Genomic DNA, 19,325 nt, shown 5'->3' with positions numbered 1-19,325 from the left:
TATTCAAGCAAACTTGGAAAGGCCTCTTTTCAGACTGCAACTCCCAGAGTCTTCCATCATGGGTACTGACTGGGTATTTGGGGAGTTATAGTCTAAAAGGTAAATTTTTCAACTCTAGTTTGGGACAAAGTTAGAATTGTCTTTTTTCTGCTTCAGCCCCTTTCCCACAGCTGTGTTTGTGTGTTCCTTCTTCCCCAATATATGTGGGTGGCTTGTTTTTATAAACAATTCTGCAGGCCAATGACTGGATCCTATTTATGTAAGGTCATAGCAATTTCACCGTGATAATACTTATCCAGGAGTAGCCATGTTTGCCATGTAGCAGTGCTGTTTGTCTAACAAAGAAGCTTGCAGCTTCACAAAGTATGGAGGCAACTTGGATCTCAAGAGGAATATCTCTCTTTGTTTGCTAATGGAACTTACCATTTGTTTATTTCCTGGAGTACCCACATAGTTAGAAGGTGGAGGGGCCAGCCTATATGACTACATCAACAAAACCACCTGAATGGAAACAGCCACATATTGACAAAATGCAGACTTGTGACTAACATTGTCTTATTTTTTTCCCCTCATGTATGTTTTTAACATTTTTGCCTAATGAAGAAGCCTGCAGAGTTTCGGAAACTTTCAACATGTATTCTGTGCATTTTGGTTGTCCCCATAAAAGTATCACTGCTTTGTGGATTTTGGGTGTACTTGTTCACCAGGAGTAAAGGAATTGATGTATTTATATTCACATCATACTCAAATAGCCTAACACAGGATGGCCTTATATCTCCCTTTAATACTTCTGCAATGGTACTCTAATATGTCTCCAGTATTTTACTACCTATCTAACTGCCTGTCTGTCTACCTAATCTGTCAGCTTTAATTTCTTTCACTATTTTTAAAAAATCTGGCTATTTTAAAAAAATAGAATTACGTGACTGATTCCACATAAAGAAAGACTCATCATTCCTCACCTCTGTTGTACCTCTATGTACAATAGAGGTGAGGAATGATGAGTCTTTCTTTTTAACATTTTCCAGCGATGGAGGTGGAAACATCCTATAACGTGGTTGATTCCATCTCTTGCTCCGAAATAGGCAGGAAAAACAGACTTGAAGGAGTCGCCACCAGAGGGAGCAACCCCCACCATCCCTCAGTCTTTTTCCTGCCTCGCTCTGAATAGGCTGTGTTTTTCCTTTTCTCCTCCTCCTTTGTCTTAAAGACTTTAATATTTCTTCTAATATTTCTTCTATTCTTCTTATATTCATGATCTGTTCTCTCCTGCAAAAAACAGCAATGTTTTCTTTAGTCTTTCTCTATCCCTTTGCCTCTCTAACGGCTGAAACAAAGCCAGGCAGGGAGAGACAGTTCAGAAGCTGCTGTGCTGTGAGGCATCAAGGCCCAACTCCAGCATTAAAGAAGAAAAAGACAGCCCAGCCGTGTCTGGCCGAAGGGGCTGAAGGGCCAGAGAGCCCAGGTGTGGCTGGAGGAGGGAGATCCCTCTGTCCTGGACCAGATGCGCTCCACTTCAATCTCCAACCCCAGGAAGGGGTCTGTGCAGTGAGATGGACATCCCAAAAGGAATTGGCACGGTAGAGGAGGGAATATTCCCTGTCCTTAACCAAAAGGCGCCACACCGCAGTCACCATCCCCAGAAGGGGTTTGGGCGGTGAGATGGACAACCTGAAAAGACCTTGGCGCGGCTGGAGGAGGAAGAACCACCTGTCCTTGGCCAGATTGCGCTCCACTGCAGACATCAAACCTGGGAAGAGGTTTGGGCAGTGAGAGAGAGATAAAGACAGACTTCAAGAGGTGAGTGATGATCCTACTTCTAATCCTAGGTTTGTGGGTTAAGATTTACTCCAGAAGTTTGTTTCTGGCTTACATTGCCAGTTTTCAAAGAGATTTCAGTTATCTCATAAATATGACTGGAGAGTTTGTTTCTGGCTTGCATTGCCAGTTTTAAAAGAGTTTCTGGCTTGCATTGCCAGTTTAAAACAGACCTCACCACAAAAATATAAATGGAGAGTTTGTCTCTGGCTTGCATTGCCAGTTTAAAAGAGACCTCCGTTGCACAGAAGTGCAAATGGAGAGTTTCCCTCCAAAACCAACTTCCGCCACCTCCTCCTCTCCTTCCTCCATGATCCACTTGGACTGAAGGGATCAGAGAGGGTTAACAAAAGGATTTGCCAGGTACATCATCCCCTAGTTGGATTTTTCAGTCACTCCTTTGGAGAAATTTGCCTAAGCAATTTATTTATTGTGCTCCCCTTTTTAAAAGAAGAGGCAAAGCTGCAACTTAAGGTGTGGCAGCCATTTTAAGGACACCAAGTCAAGTCAAAAGAAGAAAGGCCTGCTGCTTCTGCTCCAGTCTGCCTCTCTTAAAACAAAATATTAACTGGAGTTCATTCCTCACAAGAGGAATCTGATCTTAAATATATATATATGTATATATTTATGTATATATCAAATACAAATAAAAATGAGGGCCCTTCGGTAGCTCCTGAAAGCTCCTGAAATCTCTTAGACTTTGGGGGTCTGATAATATTTTATTATTACTATATTTGTTTTTATGGTATTATTGTATAAGACAATTAATATATTGGAGTTTAATGACACCTTTGTACAATTAAAACTGGAGGATCCTGATCTTCCTCAAGGGAAAGATGTTTTCCCCCGTCCAAACCTGGGCCTTCAACACCAAATACTCCATTTTCATACAAATTTTATGACGGTCATAAGGCCTCCATAGATTGTTATTGTGAGACCAAATCCAATAGCTCTGTGTGTCTGTGTATAGTTACAGCTCACCTCAATTTGTTATGGGAATCAGCAGATCCCACTTGTGATTGCCATAGTTTATGCTCAATGAAAGTTGTTTCTCCTGTTTTCATTTTTTTTTAGAGCTATGTGTGGCCTACAGCACTTGTTCAAAACAAACAAACAAATAACACTTGAGGTCAAAATAAAGTTCTGCCAGAACATTAAAAAAGGGTTTAAGATAGTGGCTATGTCAGGAGACACTAGCCTAAATGTGATTTGATACAATCCAAGACGACAACTGGTTTAGTCCCAGTACAACAACAGATTTGATCAAAGAAATTGACACATAGATGTCCATTACAAACAAAATCTGACATTTCCACCTCTTACTGGAGACCAATTGTTTAGAATAAAGTCTCTTGGATGAGACTAAGGATAACAAAAAGACCTTACCATCTTTTATTTTTTTTAAAAAAAGGTTCTTTCCTATGATATTATGATGATGATGATGATGATGATACATTCCTCAAATGAATAATGAAAACAAGGCCCTGACTTTGCTATATTGTCTAGATATGATAATGGAGAGCCCTTAGAGATCAAGATCGCTCCATCTTCTGACTGAGCATTTTGCAGTGTTACTACACAATGGTTAAGATTTTTAAATAACATTTTTGAGGCCACCCATCCACTCCAATTATTCTACAAGAAACGGTCTTGTTTTGCCATAAGGCAAAGGCGACTTTTCTTAGACCAGGGCCTTCAATCCTAGAGACACTCTTCAGAGCTGTCTTCACAAAGCTATCAGATAAGAGTGGGATAAGCCTGCCATATTACACCTAAATTCTGTGTCTGTTAATAAGCTTTATCATTTACCTTGACAGGTAATGGCAAAACTACAATTCTAACCAATGGATGACTCATTATAAGCCCTGGTTTTCTCCCGTTTATACTCAAGCTTTACGAGACACACATTCCCTCTCTCTTTCACACACATACATATACAATATACATGTATATATACATACACTAATAAAATGACAGATAAACGATCATAAACAGCATCCTCCTTGGCAATTAGGGCTGCTTCAACTATGTCATTTTCTCAAGGGCTGACCTTATGTGGGCTAAAGATTTTATGAGATCCCTCATAATCAGATAAACATAAAATTATATCAAGACAACCTACAAAATACTCAGAATGGCTGCTTTCTCAGTTGATGCCAATTTGACATAAGGCCACAGGCAGCCTCTATATTGGTCAAGAGGCAGATTTTAAATAAAATCAAACAAATAAACTAAACCACAGACATGTGGATGCCTGTTCTAAACAAAATTTGATAATTTGATTGGTGATATACTCTTTCAACAATCACTGGATCCAATATTGATTAAAAAATTAATGAAAAGGGAAAATCATTTGCTTCTTCACATAATAATAAAAAATGAGGTCCCTTCATCAGGGACAATCCTCCTTTTCCCCCCATAGATACTTATTTTACAAGAGACAATAGGTTTGGCAGACAGTAGTCTGAGCTTAGTTACCAACCCTACCATCAGTCCCAGGAACTGCTTCACCTGAACCTACAACAACAATGTTCAGTGACAATTCTTGTCAAACAATGACACAAATAGCCCCAGTCCTGGCTGACTGGTGCTAAAGGATAAGAGGAAGACTGCAGTCTTTCTTTCATCTTTCATAACAAATTCAGCCAGACCTATGGGTCCTCCCAACTCTAAAAATTTGCTTACATATACATATACCATTCTCATCACTATTTCATTGCTTCCTCAAGATACAGGAAAGCAAAGATTCATTGGCTGATACCAAAAGCCACAAGACATCTGATCAATATTGGGACAATTAAAAAACTATAAAAACAAAGAGGCTTGTTCCAATCTTCTTTAATTCTACATTTAAAACAATCAAATAAGTTCAAATCCCTTTCAACAGTGGTTGTGCTGCCAATCGAGAAGGATTGTCTGATTTGGCCCCTGATGGAGTTCCAAATAATGATAGATGCCAGCTTAGGGCGATGCAAATCATTTTGTTACTCCCAATAAGCAAAATGAATACGACCAACAATCTCTACTCCACAATATAAATTGGCTTCAATTAAAACCAATAATGTTTGTTTTCAACCACAACTAATAACAGCTCAATTCTGATTCAAATTGACAAGTTTATATTAAGGGTTCAGATACACCAAATGACTGACCCAATCCAGGTCACTGATGACAAAATCAACATTTCTAATAACTTGATTCAAAAAGTGATTTCAACATCTTTTTGTCACAATTAAATTGTGGCTTGTCTTGGATGCATTTTAACATGCTACAAGAAGATTGAGATATCTCTGTTGTGATCAGTTGCTGATCACTCCATTTACAATGCAGCTACTTCCTCTGCACTACCAACAATCACATCCATCTAAGATAAATGTAGGACATGACATGGCCTTCATCTTCCACATTTACATGCCACCTCTGTTGAGTTGACTTGAATCAAGAAGAGGCTTCCTTTGGAAGACACATCTGGTGGTTCTCACATAAGTGATATGCCTCAGTTCACCCACCCATTGGTTTGGGGAGCTTTGGTAAGTCCCACGTTATAGGATGTTTCCACCTCCATCGCTGGAAAAAGGAACATTGGGTCTTACCTGTGAGATGTTCGTTTTCAGCGATGTAGGTGGAAATATCCTCCCCACCTAGAACTGAGGAGGCTGTTTTCCCTTGACTTTGCAAGGGTGGTTGTTAGTTAGTATTTTTACTTTGACTTTATGATAGTTTCTATTGATTATACTTAGATTTGCATTAAATGCTCTCTGAGTTTGTTTTCTATCCTCGGCTGTAATATTGACTGAGGGATGGTGGGGGTTGCTCCCTCTGGTGGCGACTCCTTCAAGTCTGTTTTTCCTGCCTATTTCGGAGCAAGAGATGGAATCAACCACGTTATAGGATATTTCCACCTACATCGCTGAAAACGAACATCTCACAGGTAAGACCCAATGTTCCTATCTCTTATCTAGTTTGCTCCAATGCTGAGTTTCACATAACCTCACATTCTGAACCGTTGTCCTTGTCAAACACCTCTGGCCCAAAATGACATTCTGTTCAATTAGCAGCTTATTTCTCCTTTTGCCTAAAATTTAATTATCCTCTTATTACAGAATAAAATAAACTTCCTTTTACAAGTATATATGCAAGGATCCAGAAATTAGACCCTTTTAAACAGTTGATTGAAAGCAAGTTAGGCAGTATATGTATTCGTGTGATTTATCTGTAGTTCAGGTAGGTATCATGACTTTAATATAAGTATCATAATATGATTGACTTATTGCGTTTACCTTGGCAGGTTTTCCCATTGATGCCAACCTCATAGCCTTCTTCACAGTAGCATCCAGTTCCGTTTCTGGTTATGGCACACTTGTACTCACACTGCATTTGTTGACATTTTGGTAGTAATTCTGCAAGAAAAGATATGAGACATCTGAAATGTAGTTCATTTATATCGGGAAAGCCATGAAATAATGAAGAAGCTGATCTTTGTAGCTATACTGTGGAACCATGAATCCTTGCTGTCATTGGTGTGTGTATCAGCGGTGTCTGGTGGCACCCAGGTCAATTGGGCAAGGAATCCATTCCAGGTCTTAGCTAGCTTTAAAAAGCTACCCAAGGCAGGAAATAGTTTTTTGTGGGTTTTTCGGGCTATGTGGCCATGTTCTAGCAGAGTTTCTTCCTGACGTTTCGCCAGCATCTGTGGCTGGCATCTTCAGAGAATGAAGGCAGGAAAGCTTTGGAGCTCATTTGAGAGCCTGAATTAAAACCTGGAGTGGATTCATTGACCCACTGACATAGGAGATTCCAGCTACCAAATGGTGTGTATATTCTATTTTCAGTTCTTTATGAACTAGTAGCCATTTTAGCTTCTTACATAAGCTAAGGCCATAGCAATCTCTCTAACTCAATTCTATTGTTTCTCTGAACACTCCTCCATGTTTTCTCCCCATCCTTTTTTTATACCAACATACAGAACTTTGGGTTGCATACAGTTCTGTGTGGACATTCTGTCTATAGAAAATCAGAATCCAAGTGTAATCTGGAGGAGTCAGTCTTTTTCTGCCTGTTGCAGCCCCCTCCTCAAGCTCCCCAAAAGCCTGTTACAGAGGGATACAAAGCCATCCAGAGCTAAGTTTCTCACAGCTCTGAAAACTGTAGGGTAGACAATCTGCAGATGTCAAAATTACATCAGCATCGCATTGGATTTTGGCTTGGTTTCTTTCTTCTTTTATGTAACATTCCAGATCTCAATACCTCTTTAGATGTAAAAAAAAAAAAATTCCTATTTACCTTTTAACTTATTTTATAATCTATCTGTCTTCTAATTAAACTATCTTTGTGTGTATTTTTCAAGAGTATGTTTTTTACAGGTGCACATTTATTCAGCTAAATGCAAATAAGTCTAAATTACTAAATCTAAAAGAAAAGACAAAAACATGTTTTGCTGTGCATAGTTTCTTCTGAATGACAAGAACTCAAGTTCTTCCCATCATTATTTATTGTAATAATAAAATAATCATGTTGTATCACAGGCCACAAATTAAATGTGTTCATTAAAAACAGTTAATGTGTATTTCCTTCTGTTCCTCCTGTGAAAAAAAAGAGGATATAATGTTCTGAGTTTTTTGAAGTGTTGTTTTAAGTGACATGTAGACATCCAGCACAAATACAATGTATTATAGCCTAATGTGATCCAGTGCAGGTGGAGCAGAGGAATGCCCAAAGGGCATAAAAGATCAATTCTTCTTCAGCATGCAGCCACTAGGACTTTTCAAGGAATAAGAAAGGCTATGTATACCTATCAGATCAACATCAATCTGTTCCTTCTTCACTCAGTGAAATAAAGTGACTTCTACCTACACCTGGATTAAGCTCAAAGCATGAAAAAATAACCCATTTCCCATCCATATGCATATGTTGGATGAACAGCGGGCAGTTTTATTTCACTCTATCATTAAAATGTATTGTTTAAGCAACAGAAAGCATAACAATTCATGTACAACTAGAGTAAATATACTGAAGTCTTGTAAAACACAGAAAAACAATATGATAGAAAAAATCAGTGCACAAGTAATCCCTTGTTTGTAGTAAATCTGATTCCCACAACAGCCACTATTCCAAATGTGGTGGATGAAATGTCAAAAACATTTTTTTGTTTCCAACAAAGTGAGTTTTAATAAGTTCTGACTTTTTTATTATTGTTTTCCTCTTGCTGACAGAAGATATGAAATGGTTTGTAAAACTTTGATCCTTTCATAATCTCTTTAGATTTTTGTATTACCCAGGCCTATCTGATTCCTGAGGATGGATTGTAAAATAAGCTTAGAGTGGCTAGAAGAGAGAAAGATTCAGGTTACCCATCAGGGTAAAGAAATTAGGTAGGTAGTAGAAAAATGAAATCCTGTTGTTACAATTTTAAAACATAATCTTTTCACAGCTTTACTTGAAAGCTATACTTGATATATTTGTTATTGTTTTCTTTTTAACAGTCATACTTTTAATTCTATTGATAGTTCAATTCCATTTTAACTTTGGAATGATGTGCACTTTTAGCTGTATTTGTTTTAACTTTTGTAAGCTGCAACGGGACACAGGGTTGTGAAAAGAGTGTGATAACAGAAACAGCAGCAGCAACAGCTAATTCTATTAGGAAAGGACCATTTTCCTTGAAGAATTTGGTTTGATAATGCCATTTTAGGTTTGTAATTGCTAAGCCTGTAGTGGGCCCCTAGAATTTAGATCTGTTTTCTTTTCTTTTAAGAAGCTTGAATATTATTGGTAACTATAATAGGCTCCATGATTATTTCAGTGTTACTTAATGTTTATTCTTTTGTGGAGAAATGGGTGTATTCTTCATAATACTTATGGCTGCTCCCTAAAGACAATCCAAAATAATTTCACTTCTTGGCCCTTCATCTAAGAACTATGATAAGCTAAGAAATAATTTCTTTATACTATAAATTATTTATATTGTATGTATGATATGCAACTGTTTCAATATATGAGGGATTTCCAATTGTGATCTGAAAATAAAATATATATTTTCATCTCCTTTAGTATGCTATTTAAAAAACAAAAAAACAAAAACAAAATATGTTTTAAGAATTTAATCCATCCATCAACCTTTATTAGGCATCTCAATAGTCTATATACAACAAACAATACAATACAAAATTAAACTAAAATAGTTTACATGCGTACTTTAAAAATTTATCATCCTTAAAATCATCCAACACTAAACTCTAACCATTATTTAATTTGTACCAGATTTTTGTTGCCTCCATTAGAAAATTGGCCATCAATCGTGTAATCTGTACATTACAATCCTCCAATAGATGTACTAGAGTTATATTGGTTAAACAGTAGTTCATTTCCATTAGTTTCTTTAGCAATTTCTCTCTCGGTTTTTGATACAACGGGCAAAGAAATATGATATGTTGGAGAGTATCTGGAGATAGTTCACATATACATATTCGATTTGCAAAAGGAATCCTCAAATATCTACCCCTGGTGACACAGGAAGGGTGAATATTCAACCTTGCGAAGAGGAAAGCTTTCCTCGAAGCCTGAAGGGACAATGATTGAAAGTACTTTGACATCTCACCACAATAAGGGGGAATGCCAAATACAGAAGGGGAGCACACTCTGGGAGGAGTGGAATAAGTCATCTTATAGTCCCAACTCAATAAACAATCCTTAATTGTCTTGAAGCACTCCTCCTCAGTTAGGAGGAGTAGAGAGTCCAGACTTAGGCCCTTTAATTTTAATTTATCTTCATAGATTTTTGACCAATTAGTATAATAATTATCAGATAAAAGAAACCAAATTAGACTAGATCTATTAGGTCTATAGTGGATTTTTAGCCATGATTTGTACGCCATCAACCAAGCTTCCAGGAATGAAATTTGTTCTCTCTCTCTCTCTCTGATTTATATATTACTTTAGAGATTGAGTATGGTGTAGTGGTTTGTGTATTGGACTACAACTCTCTAGGTAGAGTTCAATTCCTCACTTGGTCATGGAAACCCACTGGGTGACCTTGAGTGAGACACATACTCAAAAGAGAGATTTTCAAGCAAGACAGTCCACTCAGAGAGACACCCCTGGTGAACAATTCCACCAACTCTGCCCCATTAACAATAAATGCTTTGTGAAAAAGGCTGCTCAAAAGAGGGCAGAAACCACTCAAAACAACCCCCCCCCCCCGTGCAACACACACCATAAAAAAGCCGCTGTTGGCTTTTCCTGGGAAGATACCTCTCAGAGAACAAAAGGGAAAACTTCCCTTGGTCAGACTCTCTGCTCTCCTAAGGAAGTCCTCATGCAAAAGAAAACCACTACAACAAATAATGCCATTCCCAGCAATGGCTGCACAAAAATGCTTAGCAAGAGCTATGCTCTAGCAGGCAACTAGCCACCAGATCTTCAGGAGAAGAGACATACGTGTCTTATCTCTCAGGCAAAAAGAAAAAGAAGCACACCCAAAGGAGATTGTTCTTTGGTATCATGCGTGCAATGAGGCAAAGAAACAATATGCTACACACAGCAGCCTCGCTATCCATATCAGCCTGCATCACACACTGGTCTTTTGCCTCTACAAGCACTGTTCTTTAAAATTCAAGAATGTGCTTACCTTTAAAAATATCAACCACCAGGCTGAATGCCTGCTCCACCAGAAGCTCACCTCCTGCTCAGATCATAGGCAGGGTACAACAGGAAGCCATCAATGATCACCATGACCACCAAGGTACAAACCATCCGATCCCCCAGTCAACAAGCAAACAGAGTAATATTTACCTGACAGGCAAATAACCACCATGATACCTGCTGCCGTAGCCAAACAGAAACCACCTATATCACTGCTATAACTTAGCTACTTCCCTACAAAATAGAAATGGTATACAAGGTGTCCAGGTAACTCCTGCTGGCACCGACAACCCAGTTGCCACTGAGGTTTCCTCACAGCAAGGCTGTTAGAAACCTACTGCCTGCCAGACAAATTGGCTGGCCAAGCTGCATGAGGTCAGAACCTTTGGGGACCTAGAAACTATACGGGGCTCTATGATCAGTGAACTCTACAGAACAGCCAGACCAATTGCATAAACAGTTGTTGGACTTCCACTTATCATCCTAACAACAGGAGAAGAAATGTAGCAGGTTTTTATGGCCCTTGGACAGCACTGCATATCCAAAAACTCTATCATGCAACTAGAAAAAGAGCTGTGAAATAACTTCTTGACTTTCCTTTTCTGTACCATCCCTACCAGTCATCTGTACCAATACTTTACAACCATTTAGGGACAATCAAAGGTGAGCTTCTCCCTAAGCCAATCACCTTGGGCTCCTGGGAGTTGATGAGGAATTAAATGCCATCCTCCTAAAGGACTTTACTCGACAGGCAATTGAGACAAAACTGATGAAGGCCAAAAATACAGCTCCAGGTAAGGATGATATTCTATCCTGCTTGGTACAGAAGCACATGCCTGGAAGTTTAGGAGATTATTGCATTGGCTGTCTTTTGCCAATCTGGGCATGGGCAAGACGAGGCCAGGACTGTCTTCCATCACACAGCTCCATGCCCAGATCATTACCATCCCATGCCAGATCAGGACTTCTCCCATACTTACCCAAAAAGCTTCTTTTCCATTCTAAGCAAAGTAATGGGAGATGTTCCAACTGGGTACAGGATGGTAACAATCGGGATGATAACAATATGTGCATAGAGCTGTGTGGTAACATATGGTCCCAGCCTGGTCTCAGACCCTGCCCAGATCAGGAAAACGCAGTGTGATAATCGCCATAGTCTTAGCAGCCATTTTAAACCAGTTATGCTAACTGCTAACCACTTGGAAAAATGTCATGATGATCCTCTTCTGTAACATCTGCCCCTTTTAGACAAGTTAGAATCTTTCTTTGTTGTAGGGAAACAACTGACTACCCCCTTTACCCATTTAGCCAATCCCCTCTGGCCTGTTTGATAGGCCAAGACTGGGAAGGGTCTAACACACATGTGGTGGCTTTCACCTCTCCAAGGATCCATCAGGCTGCACATATTTAAAAGTATCCATCAACAATTGAAAAGTATCCATCAACAATGGACAAACAGGCACCAAGGTTACATCCACTGGCACTGTATCAATTACAGCATCAAAGTCGGAGTGGATCTGAGTGACTTTATCTGAAAAGCACCATGCAAATTCTTCAGAGCAGGCTGCTGGGTGATCTGCATTTTCTACTTGACGGTATGTGCAAGATACCCCCTGACCACTTGGAACAGCTCTAGTGGACAGCTCTGTGAAGATGCAATGCTGGCAGCAAAATAATTTCTTTGCTGGCTGCACTGCTATGGAGTAGGCCTTCAAATAGACTCTAGCCTGTGTTCAATCAGATTCACTTTGAGACTTTCACCAACATTACTCTAGTCCCCATCCTACTTGCTTCATCACCAACTCACTGGAGAATCAGGGGGCTGGTTGTGCTCCAATATATAAGAGGGCATGCTCAGGAGCAACTATGTCCACTGTCCTGAGCATTTCCTCATTCCAAAGATTGGCCAGAGCTTCAACAGAATTGCCTGCCGAGGTGACAGAAAACTCCCCAAAATTCATCAGGAATCTATCCAGCCTCCTGGGGCGGACCATCCTAACAAGCCCCTTACCTCTGCAGAGGCCCTGAGTTCCAGTGAGTCTGAACCTGACAAGATAATGATCTGTCTATGACAATGGAACTACAGAAAGTTCCTCCACCCCAAGATCACTATCACCCACCCTGATAGGCATTGATCTACGAAATGATAAGCATTGATCTACACCTTTTTAATATATCTAAATTATAATCCCTGGCCTGCATCTTGATATAAAAAGTGCATCTTGACCTGAGTAGCCAAATGGCCCTAGCATGTGATCTACCACTGAAACAAGGGAAGCCATGAGTTTTTGATATGTAAACGAATTTCCTTTCCCAGCTTGGATGAGATTATGCAAGGAGCTGCTAAGTGCTATCAGGAAAGATGCTATCAAATGTCTTAAGGAAGTGTCTCTCTTTGTGATTGAGGGGGAACCATTTGAATCAAAGGAATGGCATTTGTAGCCATTCAGGTCCCTATTCTGGCAGAAACATTTGGGTTAGATCAAAACATTTGGTTAGGATGTGAAATACACTTCAAACAGTTTCCTTTGATTACCCTTTGTCTAGAGACCCTGTTAAACCCTTAAAAAGGTCTCCTAAATTTAGAGAGGGGCCGCAGCCAGCCACTCGCTGCTGCTAGCCACTCTCTGGGGCCAGTCATTCACTGCTGGCAGCCACAGCTATCTATGTCAGTTTTAAAGTCAGTCTTTCTCTCTGACTTGTCTGCTTAACCAGACCTGCAAACCCACACACACAAATTGGAAGATAGAACTTCTACATAAGGTAAGTATTTCCGTTAGAAAGCCTAATATCTATCCCACATTTACTACGTTATTTCCTGAGTCTTGTATGAATGTATGAGCGTATGTGCCTGTATGTTTGAATCCTTGTTTCCAATAAAGAGACATTGATTGTACTTAGAGCCTCTGCCTCATTTCTGGATTTCTAGTTCCTGGTATAAAGATCAAAGGGGCGATCCGTGAGGTGTGGTAACAGGCCTCCTCTCGTGACCTTGAGCTAATTAAATTCCCCATTGATAATTTGGTCACTGTTCACTGTTACAACCCAGCACAGAAAACAAGAATTAGAGTGTGCCCAGCAGCATGAGCAGGGACAGGTACCACTTGGGACAGACCCATGGTTGTCATGGAGGCCATGAAGTCCTGAGCCACTCCCAACAGGGCAGTCACAGCATGGATGTTGAAGTCCCTCAACCCTAACAGCACCCCAGCACCAATCCTAGAGATCACCACGGATAGCTTAGGATGGAGGACTGTTGAGCGATGGGGTGGGCGGTACACCAACAGAATCCATATTCTTTCCTGGCTATTCACCTTTAGTTATACATAATCAAAAGAAGTAGACTGTGTGAGAAGTAGACTAGGTCAGGGGGATGGAATCATGTTATCTCACTGCAACTCCACCTCCCACCCTCAGGTCTTGCCTTCTGCTGCATAGAGAAGCCTGGTATGCAAAGCTGAGAGAGATTACCACCCCCCAGCCTCATCCAATTAGGGTTCTGTAATACAGGCCAGGTCAGCATACTCATGTAGAATCGTATCCTGAATGGCACTTGTTTTTTTCATTAGCTGACAACATTCAGCAGCAGCATTTTCAACCTAGGGGACTGCCACTAAGGCTATCCATGCTATTAGAGGTGGGAGACAATTTAAAAAGATAACCATTGTTAACATCACAATCCCCTCTGAGAACAGGACACCAGCTATGGGGGAGGCTAGAGCATGCAAACACCAAAAATCCACCCCTTGCTGATGTATAAGGTGAGTATGAAGTCTCCTTACACATGTTACTTGTTGGAGTCCTTGGTGGCTGGCATCCAGAAAATGAGCTCATGATGAAAGTCTGTGGACTAGGAAGGGATTATGCTAAACTCATGTACAAGCTACTGGTATCAGATACCCTTAGATGCTGTGAGGATGAGGAATCAGTTACTATTTCTGTAGATAGCGAACCATGATAAGCTTGGAAATAATTTATATTAAAAATTATATATTTGTGTGTCTGTGTGTGTATGGCATGCTACTGCTTGGAAATAGTGGTGATCACTTACTGTATCTGTAACTTAAAAGTGACATATCATTTTAGTCTTCTTTAGTATGTTCTATTTCTCTTAAAATATGTTTTAAGAATTTAATCTATCTCAGGAATGGCATTTACTTTATATATACTATTTATAGATTATCCTGTTATATCTTTCTGCACTTGCATTTTTTTGGATCTGATATGTAATATTTATTGTTCCTATGTTAAACTGTATTTCTGACTGGTAGCAGATCTTCAGGGCTTAAAACAGTATTCTCTCCAGGGTTTAAGGCAATATCTGGATTACCTGTCCCATCAAATACCAACCAAGTCTGACTCTGCTTAATTTCCAAGATCAGATGTGATCAGATGCATTTCTACACATCTTTAAGTTGTTGCTAAATCTGCCTAATATATAGCTAGTCTGGAACTTTTTTTCCCTTAAGCACATCTCCAGATAAATTTTGAGTAATATGAGAAGATGTGTGATAAATCTTGAAATAGATTCTGAAGATAACACTTTTCAGGATTGCACTGTGTTTGAAATAGCAAACGTTTTAACACTTTTGCCATTGCTTTCTGTACCGATTTAACAAAGTGAGAGGAAATTCACAAAGTTAGAAGTTAATGTTTCTTTCCTATTGTACCTTTTTTCTTTCTTCATTACTCACATCCCACTCTGCAAGAAAGAAAAATGCAAAATAATTGTGTCTTTGTCCAACTGTCCAGTGACATATGTCACAGTAATAGCCACCACCAATAATGAGAACTTACATCTCCTCCACAATAGCCCTTGACAATTTGGATACCTTTGAACTATTTACAGTATGTATGGCTGCTTTAAATTTTATTTCTGGAAGTTATGGAGAATTTATGATCTTTGAACTTCTGTTCGAATGGCAAAAGCCTTTTAACAACAACGTCACCAGAAGAAGGAAAACAAGAGTTAACACTTTAGGAAACAATATTTCTCTCTAACCTTCTCAAGTAGTTGGAGTGGGACAACTCAAGGATCAATGACTCCTCACACAGCACTAGAATTAAGGTTCATCCAACAAAAAAAGGTTGCCACTTGTTTTAGGAAAGACCTAAAAAGCATGCCACTTCACAAAATGCATGATTAATTTACAGAAACAGAGGCTTTGAAAGGGAATTAGAAAAATTCCTGGTGGATAGTCCCACCAACAATTATCTGCTATGTTAGCTACCAGGAAACAACTCAATTCAAAAATACTTGCTAGAATTAGGGCATAGAAAGAGAGGAAGGTTCACTTCTTCAGGCTCTGCCTGTAGACTTTCTGAAACCATTTGGCTCCCCTCTGGTGAAAACAAGATGTTGCACTAAACGGACTTTTGGGGTGCATCTACATTGCAGAAATAATGTAGTTTGACACCAGTGCTGTAGGTCCATTGTATAGAATCCTAGGGATTTGTAGTTTTACAAGATCTTTAGTCCTCTCTGCCAAAAAGATGTGCTGGCTTATAAAACTATAAATCCGATAATTCTGTAGCATGGATCTGTGACAGTTAAAGTGGTGGCAAACTGTGAATGTATCTCTACAGTGTAGATGCACACTAGGTTAGATGCAGCAGTGATTTAGTTAAATCTTCACACTAATGTCTTTGCAGCACCTTGTACAATTCCAGTAACTATTTTGTATGTTTAGCACATTTCCTTAGTTAAACCCCATCAAGAATCTCTGACTTGCACTAAGCTGTGCTCCTAATTAAAAGATCTAGCAATTTTATTTGTCAGACAGTTCTCGCTGTGTTATCCTCACTCAACAAGCCACCTCTCTCATAACAAATACTGTATTGATTTAAGGCAACCTCTCAGTGGGTTCACAAATCTGCATGTTTAAAGTGTCTTTTTGATAACAATGAAGAAAGGGAGAATAAAATTGCCAGTCAGTTGTTTGGTGTTTGCAATGCTTCTTCCATTTAGTGATTGACTAATAAAACATTTTTAGAAATGAGAAGCTGTTTAACACCCCCCTCCAATGGACAAAAAATCATTATCTTCAAATAATAAAAGGAAACGGGGAAAATTTAGCTGATTACAATCCTTTGTTAGCCATTAACAGAGTGGATTTTAAGCAAGGACTTGTATTTGTATGTGCTTTGCCTCCAGATAATTACAGTTTGCTTTTCTGAGATACATTATCTTTAAAAACACATTTTATCTATTACATTACATTATAATATAAAGTAATTGTTTTGCAGGAGTAAAAACAGCTAACACAGAGACAAGGGGAATGGTTTTGTTTGTTTTTTTGGTGACAGATCTTTTAGAATGTATGAAGAAAGAATGTATGCATTGATAAACAACAGTTTAGACTCCGAAGTAGCATGAAATTCTGCTATGCTCATGTACTCTACCACACATATCTTTTTCTCTAGCATGGAGATTGAAGTTGGCTTTTAAAACATAATGTATATAATGTTCTGCATTTCCTGTTTCCTCTTGGGAGATATTATACACTAAAGGCATCAGAATCCATCTGGTCTTGGAAGCTAAGCAGGATCAGCTCTGGTTAGGACTTAGATGGGAGATCATCAAGGAAGACCAGGTGCTGTAGGCTCTTATTTAAGAGGAAGGAACTGACAAAACCATCTCTGAGCATTCTTTCCCTAAGAAAACCATATGAAATTTATGGAGTCACCATAAGTTGATAGGCAGCTTGAAAGCACACACATATATTTTACTGGTTTTTTCTGTTTTCATAAACCACAGATAAAATTAACTGGAGTTTGGGGCTTATCTTTTCATCTGTACAGAAATTTTGATTTTCCTGTTCATACCTTTGGATATCCCTTGGATATACACTACAGGTTATCACAGATACTGAAATAGCAACACAGAACTCTGATGTTATTGGTGCTTTTGTTACAGTACTGCTTGAACAGTCCTAAGGCTGGTCAGATAAATCACATTTTGCCATCATGTATAATCATTATGTGAGGGTGGAGCAATAGATTTCATGTCTTATGAAATCTATTGAGAGAGAGAAAAAAACAGACAGACAGATAGAGTGGTACTATGTTGTAATGGAAGTATACAAATGTATGCATCTCTCAAAAATGTTATTTTAAAGCACATTTTATGCTCCTTTTGGAGTTCATGGGACTGGTGCCAAATGTGCTCAGAACAAGCATATCTAGTTATTTAGATCAACCTGGAAGATTATAAAAAGTAGCCATGAGAATAGCATTCCTGTCAAACTGGTATCAGTCTGACTCTCATTGTTTCTTAGTTTTTAAATCTGAAATTTTCATATGTCAGGTTCTTAAAGTTCTTATAGAAGAAAAACAGTTTCGTTCTTAAAAAGCTAAATCTAGAAAAAAACACCTTAAAAACTGATGTGTATAGCTAACACAAATTCTTTTGTAGTCAAAAACCAAATGTATGACTAGTAGAAAATATTCATATCCATTCATCATTTTATCCTGAAGGTGCCTTGTTTTAGGACACAATAAAACAATCAAAGCTGGAAATATATAACCTGTCATCTTTTACTGGTGACAATAACAATAAACTCTATTGATATAATTTAAACATTAGATACAATTACACACTTCACTGAAAACTGTTAGCCTACATGTGTCCTTTTGTGAGTTTAATAACTGAGACAGGCTGTATTTCTCTGTCAAGCAGGCATGAAGGAGAAGTCTGCTATGTTGCAAAGGGGGAGGTAAATCCTTTCTTAAAATGTAACATTCAACTCATTCAGTTATACATAAAAATTATGTCTATTTTTTTTACAAAAAATTGCTCAATTCTGTTTCTCTATGTGCCTAGATACATTCTAAGATTTCATTCATACCACTCACTGATTCCAGGCCTGCTGGTCATCAATAACAGCAATAGCAAGTACATTTCTATACTGCTTATCAGTGCACTGATATGCACTCCCTAAGCGATTCACAATGTGTAAGCTAATTGCCCCCAATAAGCTGGATACTCATTTTAGTGACCTCGGAAGGATGCCAGGATGGATGAGTTGACCCTGAGCCCCCTGGCTGGTACTGAACTCACAACCTTTGTGGCTTGTGAGTGAGTGGCTGCAGTACAGGCATTTAACCACTGCACCTCCAAGGCTCCTTTTAACAGCAGTATATTTCACTGCCTGCACTTGGAGTGGACTAGTTTATAGAGCAAATGACTACAGCTCAGTGGTCAAACATATAGTCAAAACAAGAAAGGCTGCTTCAGTCCCAGACATTCCCAATTATTGGATCTCAGACACCAGGTTCATGGAAGGCTTCCTTGTACAAGTTGAGTGTCCCTTATCTGAAATGTCTGAAGTGTTTTGAATTTCTTTTCTTTTCTTTTTTTGGATTTTGGGATACTTGCATATACATAATGAGATATTTAGAGATGGGACCCTTGTCTAAACACAAAATTCATTTATATTTCATACACTTTTTATGCACACAGTCTGAAGGTAGTTTTATACACAATATTTTAAAAATAATTTTGTGCATGAAGTACAGTTTACATACACTTAACTATCAGAAAGCAACAGGTATCACTCTCAGCCACTCATGTGGACATTTTTGGATTTTGCAGTGCTTCAATTTCAGCATTCTGGATAAGGGAGATGCAACCTGTACAAATATACTGCTTTGGTATATTTGTGATATGTTAGTGTTGGGATGCCCAAATTGCAGTTCTAAATACTCAACTGAATTGCTAGGAATTTTAGAGGCTAAAAGAAATTTCATTGGGAAATTCTTATGTCAAGGGTAATGCTCAACACCATCACTACAACCTTGCTGTAGAACTTCAGTTCTGGGTGAAAAAAGAAAATGTTATTTTCTGAAAATATTTATTCTGCTGAGAA

At 38.7% G+C, this 19,325-nt stretch overlaps 1 protein-coding gene across 1 annotated transcript in view; it reads right to left on the bottom strand.

Moving 5' to 3' along the window:
* LOC149313891 (low-density lipoprotein receptor-related protein 1B-like) overlaps positions 1–19,325 on the bottom strand; it is a 734,124-nt gene that overhangs the window by 483,635 nt on the left and 231,164 nt on the right. The window contains exon 5 of the mRNA XM_089523040.1: positions 6,099–6,218. Coding sequence (XP_089379166.1) covers positions 6,099–6,218 — 120 coding nt within the window. The remainder of the gene's footprint in view (positions 1–6,098; positions 6,219–19,325) is intronic.

This window comes from Sceloporus occidentalis, unplaced genomic scaffold (genome assembly GCF_023333645.1).
Source record: "Sceloporus occidentalis isolate IW3139 unplaced genomic scaffold, rSceOcc1.0.p SCAF_4, whole genome shotgun sequence".
Lineage (NCBI taxonomy): Eukaryota > Metazoa > Chordata > Lepidosauria > Squamata > Phrynosomatidae > Sceloporus > Sceloporus occidentalis.
The sequence above is the reverse complement of the archived record's forward strand: the minus strand, read 5'-3'. Positions and strand labels throughout refer to the sequence as shown.